This window comes from Oncorhynchus nerka, linkage group LG15 (genome assembly GCF_034236695.1).
Source record: "Oncorhynchus nerka isolate Pitt River linkage group LG15, Oner_Uvic_2.0, whole genome shotgun sequence".
Classification (NCBI taxonomy): domain Eukaryota; kingdom Metazoa; phylum Chordata; class Actinopteri; order Salmoniformes; family Salmonidae; genus Oncorhynchus; species Oncorhynchus nerka.
In genome coordinates, this window is record NC_088410.1 from 34,638,393 (window position 1) to 34,657,043 (window position 18,651).

The 18,651-nt window shown below is 41.0% G+C and overlaps 2 protein-coding genes across 2 annotated transcripts; one reads left to right on the plus strand and one right to left on the minus strand.

Moving 5' to 3' along the window:
- The first annotated feature begins 1,943 nt into the window (after positions 1–1,943).
- On the plus strand, positions 1,944–4,704 carry LOC115142518 (protein tyrosine phosphatase type IVA 1). The gene is made up of 5 exons (XM_029682040.2): positions 1,944–2,435; positions 2,648–2,740; positions 2,853–2,983; positions 3,240–3,314; positions 3,600–4,704. The coding sequence occupies exons 1-5, from the start codon at positions 2,331–2,333 to the stop codon at positions 3,715–3,717; spliced, it is 522 nt and encodes a 173-aa protein (XP_029537900.1). The 5' UTR covers positions 1,944–2,330; the 3' UTR covers positions 3,718–4,704.
- Positions 4,705–5,110: 406 nt separating this feature from the next.
- Positions 5,111–18,533, minus strand: LOC115142519 (collagen alpha-1(IX) chain-like). Its single transcript, XM_029682042.2, has 32 exons — positions 18,334–18,533; positions 17,650–17,724; positions 17,425–17,463; positions 17,272–17,334; positions 15,672–15,725; positions 15,409–15,444; positions 13,948–13,971; positions 13,786–13,839; positions 13,568–13,621; positions 13,279–13,311; positions 13,080–13,136; positions 12,894–12,947; positions 12,747–12,800; positions 12,455–12,508; positions 12,168–12,221; positions 11,976–12,029; positions 11,709–11,762; positions 11,465–11,518; positions 11,308–11,361; positions 11,151–11,195; positions 10,995–11,048; positions 10,793–10,846; positions 10,345–10,398; positions 8,839–8,910; positions 8,716–8,751; positions 8,420–8,464; positions 8,302–8,334; positions 7,771–7,917; positions 7,339–7,393; positions 7,039–7,227; positions 6,732–6,809; positions 5,111–6,542 (listed from the first exon to the last, which is right to left on the minus strand). Exons 1-32 carry the CDS (start codon positions 18,406–18,408, stop codon positions 6,337–6,339), a joined length of 2,064 nt encoding a protein of 687 aa, XP_029537902.1. The 5' UTR covers positions 18,409–18,533; the 3' UTR covers positions 5,111–6,336.
- Between the last annotated feature and the right edge of the window lie 118 nt (positions 18,534–18,651).

An 18,651-nucleotide genomic window follows, 5' to 3' on the forward strand; every position in this document is an offset into this window, starting at 1 on the left:
ATCACAAGAGACATGCCAAATGGGATAATAAAAATGGATATCTCTGATGCATTTCAGTGTTGTTGCAATTTCCATGTTGTTGCTTTGTGTATCACCAAATTTGCTTGAGATGATTTTACTGCAACACTGCTCAATTCATCCAAGTTGCTTGACATAGGCGTTTCAAAGAGCTGTCAAGGGGAGCTCATGAATATAGCCCCCCCCCCCCCCCCCCAACTCAGCCTGTCTTTTCAAACTTCCTGGTAGTTAGCCTTGAGATAAAAAGTACTTTTCAGAATGACTGTTCAGGACCTTACCTTATCCCTCAAATCCTTAAACTGAGACTAAAAAGCAACAAAAAATAGCTTATTTTGACTTTGTGGCTGTGAAAGCTAGTGGAAACCCTAAATGGTAAGCACTTTATAGTCAATAATCAGCAATCCTTAATTATTCAAACAGAGGTAAATAAAACTTAATAAAGAGTTGGCTTCTTTTGCGCAGGACTACAATTTGATCCCAGAGAACATGCCCTGTTTGTAGGCTTTCTAGGGTGGGGTTTCAAGAGAGCTCTGAATAGTGATTTCCCGTTTGCCTTGCGTCGTACTAGTCGAGTAGACGCCGACTCCGCACGGAGGAATTGCCTAGACTGCATGGTGCAAAACCATTTAATATATTTACTTATTTTTAGGGACCGGCTGTATGATTAAGCTACAATCTTCAATGAGTAAGCATATCCCAGTAAGTGTCAATTTTCATATATAAATATTGTGTTACATTGTAGCTACTCGTGTTGTAATTCTGTATCAACTGGTCTTCCAATTTTTCAAATATTAAATCTCGGGCCTCTTCGACACATGCTTTGTCTTTGTGAAATTGCTACATGTGAGTTTTTTCCTGTGATTAACGGTATGTTAAAGGTGTATGCGAAATTAAATAGGCTTTTGCCGTTAGATTTACATTTTATTCGAGTTAAACGAGGTGGTGGGTTGCCTTTGGAGCGCCTTTGAGAAGCATTTTCGACGTAGCTATTACCGTCGTATAAAATGTACGCATTTTTCTTATGAACTTGTCAGCAATATCATTGACAGTTTCTATAATCATTCTTACCTTAATTAACTGTAGTTTACTTAAACGAGGCGCTAAATATCTCACTATTCAAAAAGTTGTTTCTCTATCTCAATGGACATGTACAAGTGCTCGGCTATGAGGCCTCTATACGGGTGATGGCGCCGAGTCTGCCTTCACAAAGGACAGTTTTATAGAAATCCTCTTTCATCATACTTATGTAAATTTCGATTTGTTTGGGTTTTGTCGTTGGACAGACGTCTAGGTTTGACGTCATTGTATTGTCTCTTAATTAAAGTTCCAATTTGGCACTAATGTTCAGAACAAAACATTATTTTCCAGCCGGAAAATATCGGATTAACTATCCATACTTCAAGCTTCTTAGACAGTATTTGGAGCACCAGCCAGAGAAAAACATATACAATGCTAAGGGAATTATACATGGCTTGTGTCAAAAATAGCTATGCTGAAATTCTAACAAATCTTTCCTTCTGTCAACGAGGCATATAGTAGGCCAAATATGTAGATATTACTGCTTTTTGTATGCAATTATAAAGAAAAATAATATGTAGAAAGTTAAGCTGCGACCTTATTAGTAAACTACATCCATCCTTCACACATTGGCAGTCGTGTTAGACCCATAAAATTAGACCTATGGTTAAGACCAGATCTGGACTGAAAGAGAGCAGCAATTATGTGTTTCCGTAACATTTTGTTTTTCAGTTGTTTTAGCCATTTCCCTCTTGAGTTTAGAGGCCTTGTAGCTTACTCCCTCCTCCTCCCACTCTTGTCTCTTGCAGCAGTTCTGTGGTGTTCTGGGTCACACATTTATGGAGTTTCTGAAGGGCAGTGGGGACTACTGCCAGGCACAGCACGCAGCTGCCTATGCAGACGAGTGAACAGCAGAACTCACCTCCTCTCCGAACAAATTGGACCCACAGGAGGAGGATCTGAAACGTTGGCAGGATCAGGACACCTCCTAACCTACCAGCAGAACGAGCCTGGATGGGGTAACTCTACCTGCTGCACACTGCCCTCGTTGGCTTCTGCCTGGTCAGAATCAAGGGGGAACCTGTCTTGTTTCCCAAAGGAGAAGGGGTTTGATTTTGGTTGTCCACACCCTTTTTTCTGCCAAATCCGACCTCCTTTCGCCCCATAGCCTTCTTTATCCCACTGGTCACGGTTGCGGGAGTATAGTTTGACATTTTGTTGATATTCCCTCTCCTTCTAAATACGTGTTTTTGTTAGATTGTTTTGTGGAAGATCTCATTTTTTCGTCTGTCACCATGGCGCGTATGAACCGACCTGCCCCTGTGGAGATCACCTACAAAAACATGAGGTTCCTCATTACCCACAATCCAACCAATGCCACTTTGAATAAATTCATTGAGGTGAGCCCTCACATCATTAACACAGTGACGATATCAGAAATTAATTTTGTTATAAAACGTAATGAATGTTCTGGATTCTCATAGGTAGTCCCTCTCTTCCATAGTATAAAGGGTCTGTTTAGAAAATGTAAATGTTTTCCCTGTGTAGTATGTCAAATGTATAATGGAATATGTTGCAGATCATATGAAAATAAAAGTACATTCTTCTACAGGAACTGAAGAAGTATGGAGTGACCACCGTTGTGAGAGTATGTGAGGCCACCTATGATTCCACCTTGGTGGGGAAAGAGGGAATACAGGTTCTGGTAAGCTTCAACATCACTTTTTACATCTACAATGCAGAACTTATTTACTACCATCTTTGTTTTGGTTTCTGAGAATGAGGGCAGGTGAACTAATTTCCCCCTCCACCAATAGGATTGGGCGTTTGATGATGGAGCTCCCCCCTCTAACCAGATTGTTGATGATTGGTTGAACCTCCTGAAGACGAAGTTTAGGGAGGAGCCTGGTTGCTGCATTGCTGTCCACTGTGTAGCTGGCCTGGGGAGGTAAACTAGTGTTCTTATTTCCCCTCTTAGTATAGAAACATTTATAATCATTTAGCAAGGATTTTTAAACATGTAATAAGTATTTATATTCAGAATTGTGCTAGATTGATGATGCTAGTTCTTTGGTAAGAATGCCAAAAAACAATTAGCCATAATACACATTATTAAAAAGTCCCATAGTACCCTAACCCGAACTGCCTATTGTCATCTTTTCTTCTGAGTATTTCCAATGTTTTTTTGTGTGTTAAACTCCTAGAGCCCCTGTCATGGTTGCCCTGGCTTTGATTGAATGTGGGATGAAATATGAAGATGCTGTCCAGTTTATCCGGCAGTAAGTCTGATGCAAATACACTTTCATGTAGATCTCTATATACTGTAGCTGCAGCATTTTAAAATGGAGGCTAAAACGCATTGTTTTTTAAATAATCGGACTGAGTTGCAATTGAGAAGTCGAAAGTTGAAATTGCATTATATGTACCTTAACCCTTAATTACAGTGTAAGTACATTGTACTATTTCATTCAAAAAGGGAGGCTAGTCTATAAAACACACTGTTTTGAATTAATAGCACTGACCTGCAATTCAGATGATGTGAAATGACAATGTATTTGTAACAGGAAGCGTCGCGGAGCGTTCAACAGCAAGCAGCTTTTCTACCTGGAGAAGTATCGTCCAAAGATGCGCCTGCGCTTCAAAGACTCCAACGGCCACCGCAACAACTGCTGCATCCAGTAGTAAAGCCAACTAACTCATAGTCCATGCCAACAATGCCCCTATAAAAATACATTCATTTCTTTATCTTATCTACCTGGCAGGCTTCTTTTTTTGAGTAAATCTATTGTGTTGAAGTATTTCCATTGGAAATTCATTCTCAAATAAGTAAAGTTTTCCCTTCTTAATGAAAAAATGTCAAGTGTCAAAAAAGAGGTTAGTTTGTGAACAAGTGACAGTGAGTGAGTGTTCTCTGTGTGTCCTTAGAATTGGAAAGGAGCACAGCCAGTGAAGTAATTTTGTGAACCTCCAGATGTTGGTTTATACATGTTGAACACATCCCAAGGTTTTAATTGGCAAGGGTGCTTATTACTTAAAAAAATATTTTAAAAAGTACTGTAACGATGATTTAACATGAGTAGTTAGGTATCCCTTTAAATTTTATGATTCAGTTCGATACTGAATAGAAAGATGTATGCCTTCCTCCACATGGTTAAAACTTGAAATGCCTTACAATTAAAATGGAACAAAAAGGCAATCGAGTGGGTCTGTCATCCACTACATTAGAAAAGGTGTTTAATTTTTTTACTTGGAACAAAAGAATGTTGCCTTTGTCTTGTGCAGGACATCTACACACTTACGTCCTTTCAGTAACTATTTTTAATATGAAATGCTTAATTGTTGCAATATTTGTTTATTGAAAGTCTGGGACCTTTTTATTTTTTTATTTTCTCAAACCTTGTTGATTAATTACTGCCATGTCCGAAATGTGATTTGTGTTTTTCGCTTTGAAACTGGACTTGCAACGTCTGCGATATTTTGTATGCCTTTTTATTTTGATGTGCGTAACTTAATACTTGGATACTTGATGATTTATGTATTTGAAAATGTGTATTATTAGGTTGGCTATTTATACTATCAATGGATGTGTGTTTTAGTACCGTGAGCGACAAATTGTAACTGTTCACCAACTTGTGAGAGAGTACATTAAAACGATACACTGAAAACTTGGTTTTGAATAATATCTTATTGTACTCCCATTAGTGAAGGCCTGTAATGCCTTACTTGTTTTACACTGGCCTTGTTTGGTTTAATGGATTGTCCCAGTGGGCTTATTCTGCCTGTAGTACCAGCATTGGCACTAACAAAGAGTCAGACCTGTCTATGGGACTGCTGACTGGAACCGTGGCAGAGACAGAGGAAGATTACGTACTGTTTCATAGAAGATCATGAGAAACCAATTCAGCTAATGAAAAGGTTATGCCAGAATATCCCCAAAAAACAAGCCGTGCAGAGTCATGGTAGAGGTTTTCCTACTGGAAACGGCTTGAAACTGATCATGTCATTTTAATACATTTAGTGACATAATTAAGGTATACTTAACTGCATTTGATTTAAATGAGAAGCGTGGGCTCAATTACAGGTGAGTCATTTATTTATTCATCCCTCCCCTACCCTGTTACATGTCCCTCAAGGCTTACTTAATATCAAGAATCTTCTGCATAGGAAAACTACAGTCTAATGCACAAAGACAAACAGCATTTTCAGAAAATTAATCAAAACCCTTTTGTGGAGATATTTACATGGCTGTTGGTTATACCCTGGATCTGGTGACAGTCAAGCTTGCTAGTGTCCCCTTGTGGCTATATTTGTACCCACAGGCCATCCAGTCTGTAGAACTCTGCATGCCTCAGAAAATTAGCCAAAAAACACGTTGCTGGATTTTCGTTGTAGTCTTTCATACAAAACATGCAAGACTTTTATCAAAATGTGTTTATTTTCTCTTTTGTACAACCTTTGATGTCACCTCCTCCGACCTTTATAATAAATAAGAATGGCATATACAATTTCTACATATGTCTTCAAACAACACTGCCCTCCTAGTTCTCCCATCACAAAAACAGTCATCATGACAAAGAAAATCCTACATCAGGAAGACGATAAAGCATTGGGGTTGGTGAGTGGATATGCAACAAAGATACTGGTTAACAAATGAAAGTCATTGAACCAACAGTATTCTGGTAATTTGTATGAAAGTTCGGTATTGACACAAATACATATACACACAGAATTCTGTGAATTAAAAATGGTTGGCACATTGTCGCTTAAAGCACAGTTAGTCTGGTCTGTTTTTGTTTTAACTTGGTTCATATTTTAAAAAAAACAAAGCCTACTGTACCCAATAAAATCACAATTAGTTTGCCCAAAAAATGTAATGGTCCTTTTATTTTACAGTGCAAAGATGGCAAAAGCTAGAGCTGAGGTTAAGGGGTACTGAAATGTATTTTAGAAGGGTATAACAAAACAATAAAACAAAATACAAACAAACAGTAAAAACACATCAGACAAAGTAATGTTTTTTTCCACGGGGTTGGGGGTACATTTTCATCTCATTTCAATTTGAATGAATTCAAATCAGGAAGTTAACTGAAATTCCAATTCTATTCCATTTTCCTGCTTTTCAATGAGAAACATTTTTGAATGATAATTTCAGTTTACTTCCTGAATTGACTGAAATGAAATGGAATTGACCCCAACCCTGATCTTCCGTGGCGCGTTAGCTAGTTCCTCCACTAGTCTCTGAATAGTTTGGCCCCTTGTGGCCCCTCAGTTCAGGGACCCGTTGGGTCTCCGACTCACATCTTATTCCTCATTTGGCCCTTTCATGCCGGAATCTTTTGCCGATATCGGTGACGCCACCATAGGAAGGATGCACTGTGACGACTCGCAGTAGCCGTTGAGGCCAGGACGACCAGGAGGCCCTGGAACGCCGGGAATACCGGGAACGCCGCGTGGCCCTCTCTCGCCGTCGCGGCCGTCTGTGCCATAGGCGGCTCTACCGTGATCACCTGTGGATAGAGTGGTCGGTTGAGATATGTACAAGAATGTGGAACTGCTAAATAGCTAGCTAACCATGTTATAGCTGAGCATATAGAGACTTGGCGCATATTGGGTTAGCACAGTGGTTATGACTGTAGCCTTCATTATTATGGTGTGGGCATGTAGCCTTATAATACTCTTGTGACTGGTATCTTTACCTGGTAGACCGGGTGCTCCAGGTTCTCCTTTAACCCCTCTTGCTGTGGGTCCTCTGTCTCCTCTGTCGCCCGTGTCACCTATGCAGAACATATACATTATCATCAATTCAAGTAACGTTTAGCGATGCAGGATGGCTGTAGTGAACTTCACTTGTGATGGCACAAACAATCCTAATTATTCAAATGGAGATCACTTATACTACTGCTACCAGCCTGCTTCAGCCAACTTGTCATTGGCTTAACAAACTAGGCTATAATATTACATTTAGGATATATTTCCACCATCTTTAGAGACTCAGAACCTCACCTTTGAGTCCTTTGCGACCCAGTAGCCCTGGAGGTCCTTTGAGACCTGGCAGTCCTCTGGCCCCGTCCAGTCCTGGGTAGCCGTTCTCTCCGGAGGGGCCTGCAGGACCAGGGGGGCCAGGGGGACCTGGCAGTCCAGAGATGCCTGCTTCAGGCCTCCTCAGGCTGGCTGCTAGCTGGGCTAGCTGCTCTGTGGCACAGGAAGGGAAAAGGATGGGGGGGTCAGTTCAATGAAACCTATGGACCTGCCTTATCAAATCAAAATGGATAAGAGTGTGATATGAAAATGATCATGACTTACCTTGCATTACCCTCATGCAAACTTGTGTGATGTGTGTATCGCTTGGTTTTTTCCCCTGGGAAAACAGGTGGTTGTTGAGAGAATTGTGGTGTTATCTGGTAACTAATGCTATTCATAGCTAGCTACACAGGCTTTTTTTCATGAAATGTCTTAGCCCATGGAAATACTTAGAGATTCACTGGTAAACTCTTTAGCCAGTAGTTCTGAATGTCGCGCTCATGAGTCAAAAGTGGTCCACGAAAATTGCCTACTGTGTCACATATAGTAGACACCAAAGTTTGGGAGAATGTCTTTAACACAGGGCAAAGTCATCATGTGAATTCTGCTGTCTCCTCCAGTCTACTCTATATGAGTGCAGTGCTAAGAAACAGCTCTTTTTGACTCCTGCTCTGTTTCAGGCCCTCAGATCTGGTTAATTGTTAAAGTGCCTACCGCTGGCCCCTGTGTCCCTGGCAGTCCTGGCACCCCTCTGTCCCCCTGCATGCCACGTGGTCCAGGTTGGCCCGGCTTGCCCTCTGGGCCTGGTATGCCCCGGCCGCCCTCCGGCCCTTTGTTTCCAGTCTCTCCTGGTCTGCCCGTCTGAAAACAGCGACAGAGCGCGACACAATGGCATTCAGCATTCATTCAAAACAAAAGGTAAAATTGGATTACACAGACTGCACCATTGGGAGGATAGACAATGCTGTCTGTCTAGGTCTAGCATCATGTGTTTCAGGCATGTAGTCCTACAGTGTGCAAGGCTTTCTTTTGGCATGGCGCAAACACTGTGAAGTGATTCAGTAATGAGAAATGATGATGCTCACTTGTACGTGACCTCTAGTATTAGTATTAAGTTGTGGCATCTAATCATGACGAGTCCCCCATGGGACGAACAGGTACCACATTATGTGTACTGGACATAATTGGCCTAGTCTATGTCAACAGAGAACTGTAGCAGTAAGCAATGCTATAAACTGGACTCACCGATCCTTTCTCTCCTGGCTCCCCTTCGTCACCCTATAGTAAAACAGAATCAGTACTCTTTTACTTAAAAAAAAAAATGTTGGGCACAGCAACGTTTTTTCTTTATGTATTTACTCACAAAGTCCCCTCTGTCTCCCGCTGTGCCCTCTGAACCCGCTTCTCCCTAAATCAATGAGTAGAAATGTCTTTGTTAGAGAAAACACGTCTTACAGGATCATTAACACGTGTCCATCCCAAGTAGGCCTTGGTGGGGCCTTCTGTACTCTTCTGGTAGCTCCTAAGTGCTTGATGTTACTCATTTGAATTCACTCCATTCATCTTCTTGCATCATTTGATGGCTACATAGAATATGGTCACCTCCCTTATGCAGGAATGGACTATTCGGTCGGTTGAGATGGTATTGATAGAACTTACTTGTTCTCCTTGAGCACCGGTCAAACCGACTGCACCCTGGAGAGATAGGAATAGGAAAATTAGATTTTGCTTTTACACATGTATTTCTGCTTCTGCTTTTGTGGTACCTTTTATATTCCTTACCCTGTCTCCATTCTGTCCAACCAGGCCGGCAGGGCCAGGCAAACCAAGAAGCCCGAGATCCCCTTTACCTCCCTGTAAAAAAGAAATAAATATATATAGACACACACTTAAAAAACTCGAACACAGTGGATTGCCTGTGCAACGCTCCAACCTCCCCTTTGCCTTCAGCTGACTACATTTGCACAAAAAAAAAAAATTTAACTGGAAAAAAATGTGTCTAAACGGGTGAGCTGGAAAAGGTATTGGGGACACACTCCATGAGATGTTTTGTGTGGCATACCCTCGTCCGACTGGTTTAAGGAATTCCTGGGAAACAGAGGGTTCTTTCAGGCCTTTTCAGCTTATAGTCCTCCTCTCTGAAGAAATACCCCTGGGCCCATGGACCAGTGTAACAGGACTCCATTCATAGCCCCTCATCGGCGGATTACAGTATTACTGCAGTCTGGAGGCTTATAAAGGGCTGCCACTCTCAATATGAGAGAGCATACGGCTCCACTTGCTTGGAGTGGGTTTGCGCTTAGTCACTGGTATTCAGCTTGGTTGAGCTGAATGGTTACTATGGTAACAATGCCAATGTTAAATTGTATATGTATGGAATGATAGCAGATAATAGCAATATACACTGAGGGTACAAAACATTAAGAACACCTTCCTACTATTGAGTTGCACCCCCTGTTTTGCCTTAAGTGGATTTAACAAAGAACATCAAGGGATCATAGCTTCCACCTGGATTCACTTGGTCAGTCTATGTCATGGAAAGAGAAGGTGTTTCTAATGTTTTGTACACTCAGTGCATTGTTTATACTGATGTTATGTCATATATAAATAGCAAAAGACTTGGTATGGATGGGGGCGGCTTGTGTTATTTGCACAGTGGTGTCGTAGTTCCAGGAAAAGTAGGGCAGGAAAGGCATTGTCATGAAAATAGGAAAGTAATTATTTCAACATAATTTGAATGGCCACCCTAGTAAATGTTGAGAGACCAGCATCAACTTTGTTCTTGTCACACAGCACATGATCCTAGAAAAGGTCATTTATTTCATAGTCTTTGTTTTCTTCTTCCTCCTCTTTCACACCGTCTTCATCATGTTCTTGTCTTCCTCTTCGTTCCCCATCACAGTAGCATCATAATCCATCACATTGCAAACCACAAAATCCTGTTCTGTATTCCGAATTGAACTGGCTTCACTCCGATATTTCCTTGTCTGCATCTTACCTTACCAATCCTTGCATTTTCTCACAACAAAGTCTGATGACTGGAGCACCACAGGGTTCTGTGCTTGGTCACTTCCCTCTATTCTTCCACCTATTTACTACCCAGGTTACAGATTTCACCAGCATCTTAGCCTAGTTCATTTGTATGTTTCAAGTTCATTGGTCAGTTGTATGGATGTTTCCGAGAAACTGTCAAATGCTTTATTCATTGTGGTTCAGGATACATCTAGTGGGCTTGTTTTGGGGCTATGAGTATGTCAGTTATAATGGTCTGTTGGGCTGTTGACTTACCCTGGGTCCTGGTGCCCCTGCAGGTCCGTCTGGTCCACGCACTCCTCTTTCACCCTACAGCAAAATAGGAGAAGAAGAATAGGAAGTAATAGAGAAGCAATTGTGGCGCAGGTGCAGATTTATTATAGTCTTGTAGTCCAAGACCTTTCCAAATGAATCACATGAAGTTCTGAGCTTGTTGAACAATGCTGATAGAATAATAGAGCAAAGGTTGTGCGTGGCAATAGAGTTCAAATTCTTTGTGCTGATCTTGCTTATTCTATTGTTCCGTTATTTAGCTCACACCATTTATCCCTAATTCCCTAACCCTAAAATCACGAGGTTCCAGATCATTTATTCAAACTGCTGAAGTTCATACGAGACCTTGAAAAGAGTAATCCAACTTGATAGTGTTTTAACATGGATGGCTTTCTCACAGTGAATCACATATACTATAGAACATACTCACTGGTCCACCTCTTGCTCCGACAGGTCCTACTTCTCCCTGCTCGCCACGTTCTCCCTGTAAACAAAGCAAGTCACCCTGAGATCTCTCATGCTACTGGTGCAAGTATGAAAGGGATAATATGTATACTGTATCAAAGTATTTTATTTCATCACTGTCATTTAATGTGATATAATTTTCATCAATAGACTTTCTCTTGACTTACTGATTTCCCAGGAGACCCCATTAGTCCTACAGAACCTGGGTCGCCAGAGTTACCCTAGTAACAAAGAGAGGAAAACATAAGATTCCCTATAATAGAGATTCATATACTGTATGGTCAATAACTGGTTTAATTCATACATTTAAAATATTCCCCTACCATTTCGCCACTTTGTCCTTTTGGACCATAAGCGCCTGGCAAACCCTATGGCGAGAATCACATCAAAACAAATGAACAACCAAACAAACCCAAACAAATACACATGTAAAATGGATATGATGAATCAGAGATGCTAGGGGTCAGAGGTCACACTTACAGGAAGTCCTTGGAGCCCAGTATCACCTGGACTGCCAACTTTCCCAGTAATACCCTTAAAATGATAGAGAAAAAAACAACAGCTTGTCAATCTTACTTGTTTCCTGTGTGTACATCCTCATTTAGCCTATGTCTTTGAACAGCAGTTTGAGCCGTACCTTAGATGCTGGCAATCCGGGAATTCCTTCACGTCCATCGGGCCCAGCTAGACCCTGTCCATGAGAGAAAGAACAGGGGAGTTGAGTGTTAACAAAGAAGATTAGCTTCATGGCATGTGTATTGAGTCAGCTGTATGTCCATGAACATAAGCTCATGCTGTGTGTAATGTCATAGATATCATAGATGAGATGTTAGTCGATAATAAATCAGATTTAGTAAGGCTGTGGTGTGTACAATACTTACAGGCTCCCCTTTCCCCCCTGGAAGGCCCCTTATTCCTTGTGGCCCTCGGGCCCCCTGCAAAACAACACACAGTGAGTAAAAGTCTTTATACGGTACATTATTTGATAGATAGAGTGCACCTGTATGAATTGGCGGCAGGTTTTTGCTTTTGAAAGTGAATGACCATGTGCTCTGTTGTTCTGCAGTGATAATATAACAGTAATAATAATAATGATGATATAACAGTGATAATATATTTGTATGATGGTGTGATGTTTTAGTACTTACTTGGCCACCGTTTGGTCCAGTCTCGCCCACTACTCCTCTTTGGCCCACGTCACCCTAAAAAAGAAAAACACATTTCTTAAACCAAAATAGTAGAATATAGGTTGAGATGTTACTGTAATGTGAGTGGTGGCAAAGAGGTCATGGTGAAAAAGAGGTGAACGTCACGGTGTTAAAAACAAGACAGGCACTTACTGAGCCACCCTGAATTCCCTGGGGACCAAGGTCTCCAAACGTTCCACGTGGTCCCTGTTATCAAACACATTTCAGATGTCAAATATACGTTTTTTTTAATGCATTTACTAGTGTGCTCAAACATAAGTTGTGGGATGTTGAGGTTTGGCAGTGCTGAAACAGGCCAAGCTGAAGTCATTATTACAGCAATATTGCACCCGCTGAGGATGGCAGTAATATACAGTACATCGCTCATCTTTGGCATTCACCCTATGATGTCAAGCAATGTGTGACCTCATGACCCTTACCCTGTCACCTTTGAGGCCCATTATGCCTGTTATTCCCCTGGGCCCCCCTTGGCCCTAAAATCACTCAGCAGAGAGAGAATAGTGTGTGAGAGAGAATAGTGTGTGTGAGAGAGAATAGTGTGTATGTGAGAGAGAGGGAGAGAGAGAGAGAGAGAGAGAGAGAGAGAGAGAAAGAGAGAGAGAGAGACAGGAAGAAGCCAATTTCAATTAAAAAAAGACATGTATCACAGCCACATTGTGAATGACACATTCATATTGATACAGATGTGAGAGAAATATTAAAATATTTTACTGGTAGCCCTTGAGCTCCCATCTCGCCCTCTCCTGCCTGGTCTCCTTCTTCTCCCTGTAGAAAACATCAAACCAATGTCACAATCATTATTATTGACCTTATTGTAGTTGTTGATAATTTATCTGGGTAAAAAGAGGGAGACGTTACCTTGTGTCCTTGCTTTCCAGGCTCACCAGACTCTCCTTTTACCCCTTTGTGGCCCTAAAGAGAAACCATATAATGTTACTGCTATATGCAAGCCAGTTTCACTGACAAGATACAGCATCAACATCTATAGTATATTAGTATCAATGAGAAACCATAGTATCGTATGAGTATTTGTTATATAGTCACCTTCATGCCTGGGAGGCCAGAATATCCGTTAAGACCAGAAGGACAGGCATTGGGACACTGAAAAACACAAGTAAAGCCTATTTGAGGTCATCTAAGAGGCCTGCCACAGGGGGGCTCTGCTGAAAAGTTCCCCATCATCAGCATCAGGGTACACATGCATAGCTGTGGTGCCCTTAAAGGAAACTTGTGAACGCCTTACCAGGTCTTCCCCCTTATACACGCCAGGAAGACCCTGGGGAGAAAAACACCATTTTAATTACATTTCTGTCTTTGAAGTAATTGTCGGCGAAACGGGCTGTTTGTCATACAGGCTGGTTGTTGCAGTGCACTTAAAAATGTACAGGATGCTGTAAATTGTCTGTATTCCCTTTGATACTTTTCATGGCACACAGAACTATGCAGCTATGACATCACATGGGTTGTCCTACTGTACTAAGGATGACAACACTAATATGGAACTAATTCATCATGAAAATAAACATATTTACCCTGGGCCCTGCAGGTCCGGGAAGCCCAACTGGCCCATTCCTGCCCTGTGATCCCTGTAAATAATAATAATAATATGTTTACAGGTGAATGAATGCAATAATTTAAGAAGTAGAAGTCAATATCTCCATATTAACTGCAATATAATAAGACATTGAAACAGTTGGAAGCCCTGTGTACCTAGCCATCATTTTCTAAATGTTAAAAAGGCAGTACTCACCGGTGTACCGACTTTGCCAAGCTCGCCCACCAACCCTTGTGCACCAGCTGCTCCCTGTCAGTGAAACAAAAAGGACATGACACAGTGCTAATGTACTGAATTATCTTGTATTTAAATACATTCTTCCTTATTCAGGTGTGGGAAAAATGGTGAAGTACTCACATCAGTCCCATCAGGTCCCTCGCCCTGTGGTAAACAAAAGAGAATTCAAATTAAATCAAATTTTGCGCCGAATACAACAGGTGTAGACCTTAGAGTGAAATGCTTACTTACAAGCCCTTAACCAACAATGCAGTTTTAAGAAAAAATGTATAAAATAAAAATATAACAAATAATTAAGGAGCAACAATAAAATAACAGTAGCGAGGCTATATACAGGGGGTTCCAGTACAGAGTCAATGTGCGGGGGCACCGGTTAGTCAAGGTAATTGAGGTAATATGTTCATGTAGATAGAGGTAAAGTGACTATGCATGGTTAATAAACAGAGAGTAGCAGCAGCGTAAAAAGGGGGGTCAATGTAATAGTCTGGTGGCCATTTGATTAGCTGTTCAAGAGTCTTATGGCTCGGGGGTAGAAGCTGTTAAGAAGTCTTTTTGACCTAGACTTGGAGCTCCGGTACTGCTTGCTGTGTGGTAGCAGATCAAGCGATACCGGAGCGCCAAGTCTAGGTCAAAAAGGCTTCTTTAACAGCTTCTACTCCCATTCATGGAGAGGCTTGAAGGTGTAAAATTGGGGTAAAGTTGCATTTTTCTGTATTAACAAGTTAATCAATGCAGGTACAAGGGTACAGTAATAAAATTTACAATTTTAAACAATGCAGTTTTTTAAAAATCAGTCCTTATAGTATATCATACCCTTAAATAGATAGTATCCTTATAAGTGTCATATCCTAGGTGGGTGTATTTATGTCATATATGATTTCAGGTCAACCAATGGGTGTCGGTGTACAATACTTATAATTCCGTAAATACCAGCATACAACTGTGAAAAATCCACTGGTAATTACTAGTGGGAAACTCATCTATCATCCCCGTGCTCCAAGTTTTTCACTTGCACCTCTCTGCTGTCATTTGTCAAGAAAAAAGACAGCAAGCATGGCGGCATCTTCAGCAGTTGTTGTTTATGGTAAGAAAAAATGCAAATTGTTGACAGAAAATGTATTCTGTTCATCTTCCTTTTAATTTAGAAAGTGAACGCAGCTCTTGATATACTTGTTATGGGCAAAAAAAGAGCAAAACAATCACAAGCCTTCTAATGAGCCCCATGTTCGATGGTATTTCCCAAAACGTGAATGCACCCAACTCGTATTTATAAATCCACAACTGGATTTATAAGACAATTTCATTGTGGGTCCTTTCGTTACATGGTCCTTGAAAGGAAGTAGCCTATTCCAGATTTCCAGTCATTTCAGTGGATGGATAAGACAAGTCATTGGAGGGGATGGTCCCATCCTCATGGTAATGTAATAATCCATTGAAACAAGTGAGGTCGATCCCTTTCCAGATGATGTTTGGTCATTTCTGCATGATTGCCATAGGCTATGTCATAATGGACAATACCCCTACTACATCCCTATTATTCATACATTATATTAATACATTTAGTTAACCATGCTTACTTACAATCTCCCCGACTTCCCCAGCCTCTCCGGGTTCACCCTGATAGAGAAGCACACAAGATGGTTGGTGATGACAATAACATGGCAGCGAAACAATCTCAACCTTTCATTGCTTTGGAGCGTACTGATATTTTCTCATTCATAGTCTTCAGACCAGCCTCCACACACTGAGTACTGAGAGTGTATATGCATTATATTTCAGCAATATAGATATTAGACAGATAGGAAGGTTATGGATACATTTGATTTCAAATAAAGAAAATGTACTTTTATTCCAGGAGGCCCATCTGGGCCGAGATCCCCAACAGGTCCAGTGGCACCCTATAGAGATAACAAAGCTTCTATCAACCACACAGAAATATGAATGTCCATGAGTAGACAATATAAAACTTCAATACGTGTCTTATGCCCTCCAGTTAAAGAACTAATTGCATGCTCTGTTACCCATTCTTACTGTGATATTCTATATTCTTTTATTCTTTACAAGCATTCAATGGGACTCCTGGGAAATTATAAAAGGACATGATTGTGAAAATATTCATTAGAAACAATAGGCAATCCATCCATTCCTCCATTCCTGAAATGAATTGATTTGAAATAGAACTGTTCCAAAACTGAGCTGCTGACACAGTACTCTCTGAGATCACCATTAGTAACAGGGTTGCCTTACTTCAAGGCAATATTACTGTAAATCTGATTTCCTTAATTAAATTTGTGTTTGATAAACACAAAGGTAGGTTTGTAATCCAAATCTATAATCTATAAACAAGATTTCGACAAATTTTGGAAGGCATCTCAATTGAGACAAACTCTTATATTCCACGTTTGTATCTTGACGATAACACACTACAAAGTATGTGACCAATGCTCTAACTAAACAATGTACTAACTAAACCATTGCATATTTTCATCATTGACATTTCATGGATTACATGTTTCCTGTACAGTAATTTAGCAATTATAAGACTAAAATGGGGGTGTGTCTTCTCTCACACTGTTTAGCCCCTCCCCTCTTCCACCACCTACATAAACCATAGGTCACTTAATTAGTCCAACTAGTCCTCCGCCAAGCTTGAATCAATGGATTGAAAAGAGAAGACGCTCAGAATTATCCTCTCAAGATCAAGGAACTACTAATACTCTCTAATTAGTCAATAGCTTTGGTAGGCAGCAAACAACAGAAATCCAGAATCATTCAAATCAGAACTCCAGTTATGGACAGAGAAACAGAAAGAATGGATGATAGTTGACTACTTGAAGTCAGTGTTATCAAGGTATTTGCTGTTCCTAAAAATATGATCACCATTCACTAAACAAAGGAGAATAGGGAGCTACCCAGCCAAAACTAGTGCATACCTCAACATACCTGGACACTACCAACTCTGCCAGACACACAGCAGTCAGCAGTTCATCTGATAAGCCATTTTATATTCAGCATTATTGCCCAAATGGACAGCACACACACTGTGGCCCTTATGTTCCACCTTTCCCAGCATACAGTTCTTTCCTGCCAGCCATCACTGTGTCAGCCGAATCCCCTGCACCCCCCGACTCACACAAAAAGACCTCTGTTTCTCTGTTTCAGTCGGGAAGCTATTTGAAGCATTCTCCTCTCTCCCCTAAATCCCCAGGTTGATGTATCCCACTGAGCCCCCCCCCCCCCCCCCCCCTCCAAACCTTTTGCTCAGGAGCCAATATAAACAACTCACACAGCAGTAGTACCACAGATTTTCAGTCCCTTGAGTTTCAGAAGTTACAGATGTTCAATAGACTCAGTGGAGTCTTATCTGATTTTGTACTAAGGTTTCCTGCTTGGGGAATATGAATAATAAACTGGTTGTAAATGTGTGTATTCTGTGTAACTTACGTCTGCCCCTGGTAGGCCGGCTGTTCCGGGAGTTCCTGGTTTGCCATCTTCCCCATCAGGACCCTGGGAACCGAGTGACCATTTCAATACCATGCTAAAATGTATTAACCATTTATTGGTAGGTTATGGCAAAGGAAATAATAGTCCACTCACAGGGCCACCTTCTATGAAGTTATCATCCCCTCTGTCTCCCTGAAATGAAAGAGAAAAAAAGGAATGTTTATTTAATATCTATGTAAAACTCCACTATAGGTTGAAAATATCAGAATAACACAATTAATGTTGGTCTGTACCAGGTGTGGTGCTGTACAACAGATAAGTCTAAAGCGTGAAATGACACAAATAAACAATAAAATATTAAATCAAAAGATATCTCACATCAATGCCGTCAACTCCAGGCACGCCTGCTATACCAGGGGGTCCTGCGGGGCCTCTGGTACCGACCGGGCCCCTCTGTAGATAAATAAACAAAATCATTTAAAGAGCCTCTACTGAAATGTATCCCCAAATCATGGCTGATGGCAGTGCTTTGGTCCCCTCACACAAAGAGCTCCATTGTGTGAAATTAGTCGTTTTGTGGGCAGAAAGGTCAAGAAAAGAAAACCACAAGCCTTTATCCACTATACAAGGGACCACTCTATGTAATTACATATGTTGAGAATATTTTTGTTGCGATTCCAACCTACTGGATCCATATGTCAGCACATGCAGCTGTTATGTTACTTGCCCTACACACACCTCTAAATCATGCAGCTATTCACAAAAGAAAGAAATAGTCCACTAATCAATAGGCATATTATGGTAGGTCTAATGTATTTGTAAACTATACGGTTCAACGAATCTGTAAATGCATAGAAGGTGTGTTTCAAAACATTTGGGAGTCTGAGCATCCCATCCCAGCATATCCCATCCATGGGAAATTCTATCCCAATAACACAGGACAATATAATCTCAAGAAAAGCAGTCATACATGCCTGTCATACAAACCAGGTATACATTGTGGCTGGCAAACAAATCGGTGTGAACCATTGGAGAAGAAAATAACCGTAATTTGTGACTTACCTGAGCGGAGCAAATAAGGACCATTTGCAATAAAATCACGCACAATGACTCCCGATATATCCTGGCGCGAGCCATTGTCTTCCCAAAGACACGGAAGACGCAAAACGTGCCTTTTACCGGATTAGTTGGGATTTACGGACCACCTGTCAATATTCCCCAACTGAACCTCACAGTAGACTGAAAGGTACCATGTACTATTAAAATTCATGTTTATTCATGATGGACTGGAGAGCTGGTAAGTGGTTGGAGGATAGATGGAAGGTGCGCGCAAGGGGAGGGTTTCTCTGTGAGACAGTGGGTGGGATTTGGAATGTTCTC

Excerpts from the sequence above, each read along its gene's own strand:
- LOC115142518 (XM_029682040.2), top strand. The coding sequence starts at position 2,331 with ATGGCGCGTATGAACCGACCTGCCCCTGTGGAGATCACCTACAAAAAC. Across the intron at positions 2,741-2,852 it reads AAGAGGGAATACAGGTTCTG|GATTGGGCGTTTGATGATGG; the intron begins GTAAGCTTCAAC and ends CTCCACCAATAG. Across the intron at positions 2,984-3,239 it reads TGTGTAGCTGGCCTGGGGAG|AGCCCCTGTCATGGTTGCCC; the intron begins GTAAACTAGTGT and ends TTAAACTCCTAG.
- LOC115142519 (XM_029682042.2), bottom strand. The coding sequence starts at position 18,408 with ATGGCTCGCGCCAGGATATATCGGGAGTCATTGTGCGTGATTTTATTG. Across the intron at positions 13,840-13,947 it reads AGGGACCTGATGGGACTGAT|GGAGCAGCTGGTGCACAAGG; the intron begins GTGAGTACTTCA and ends TTTCACTGACAG. Across the intron at positions 11,362-11,464 it reads CCGGATTGCCAGCATCTAAG|GGTATTACTGGGAAAGTTGG; the intron begins GTACGGCTCAAA and ends TATCATTTTAAG.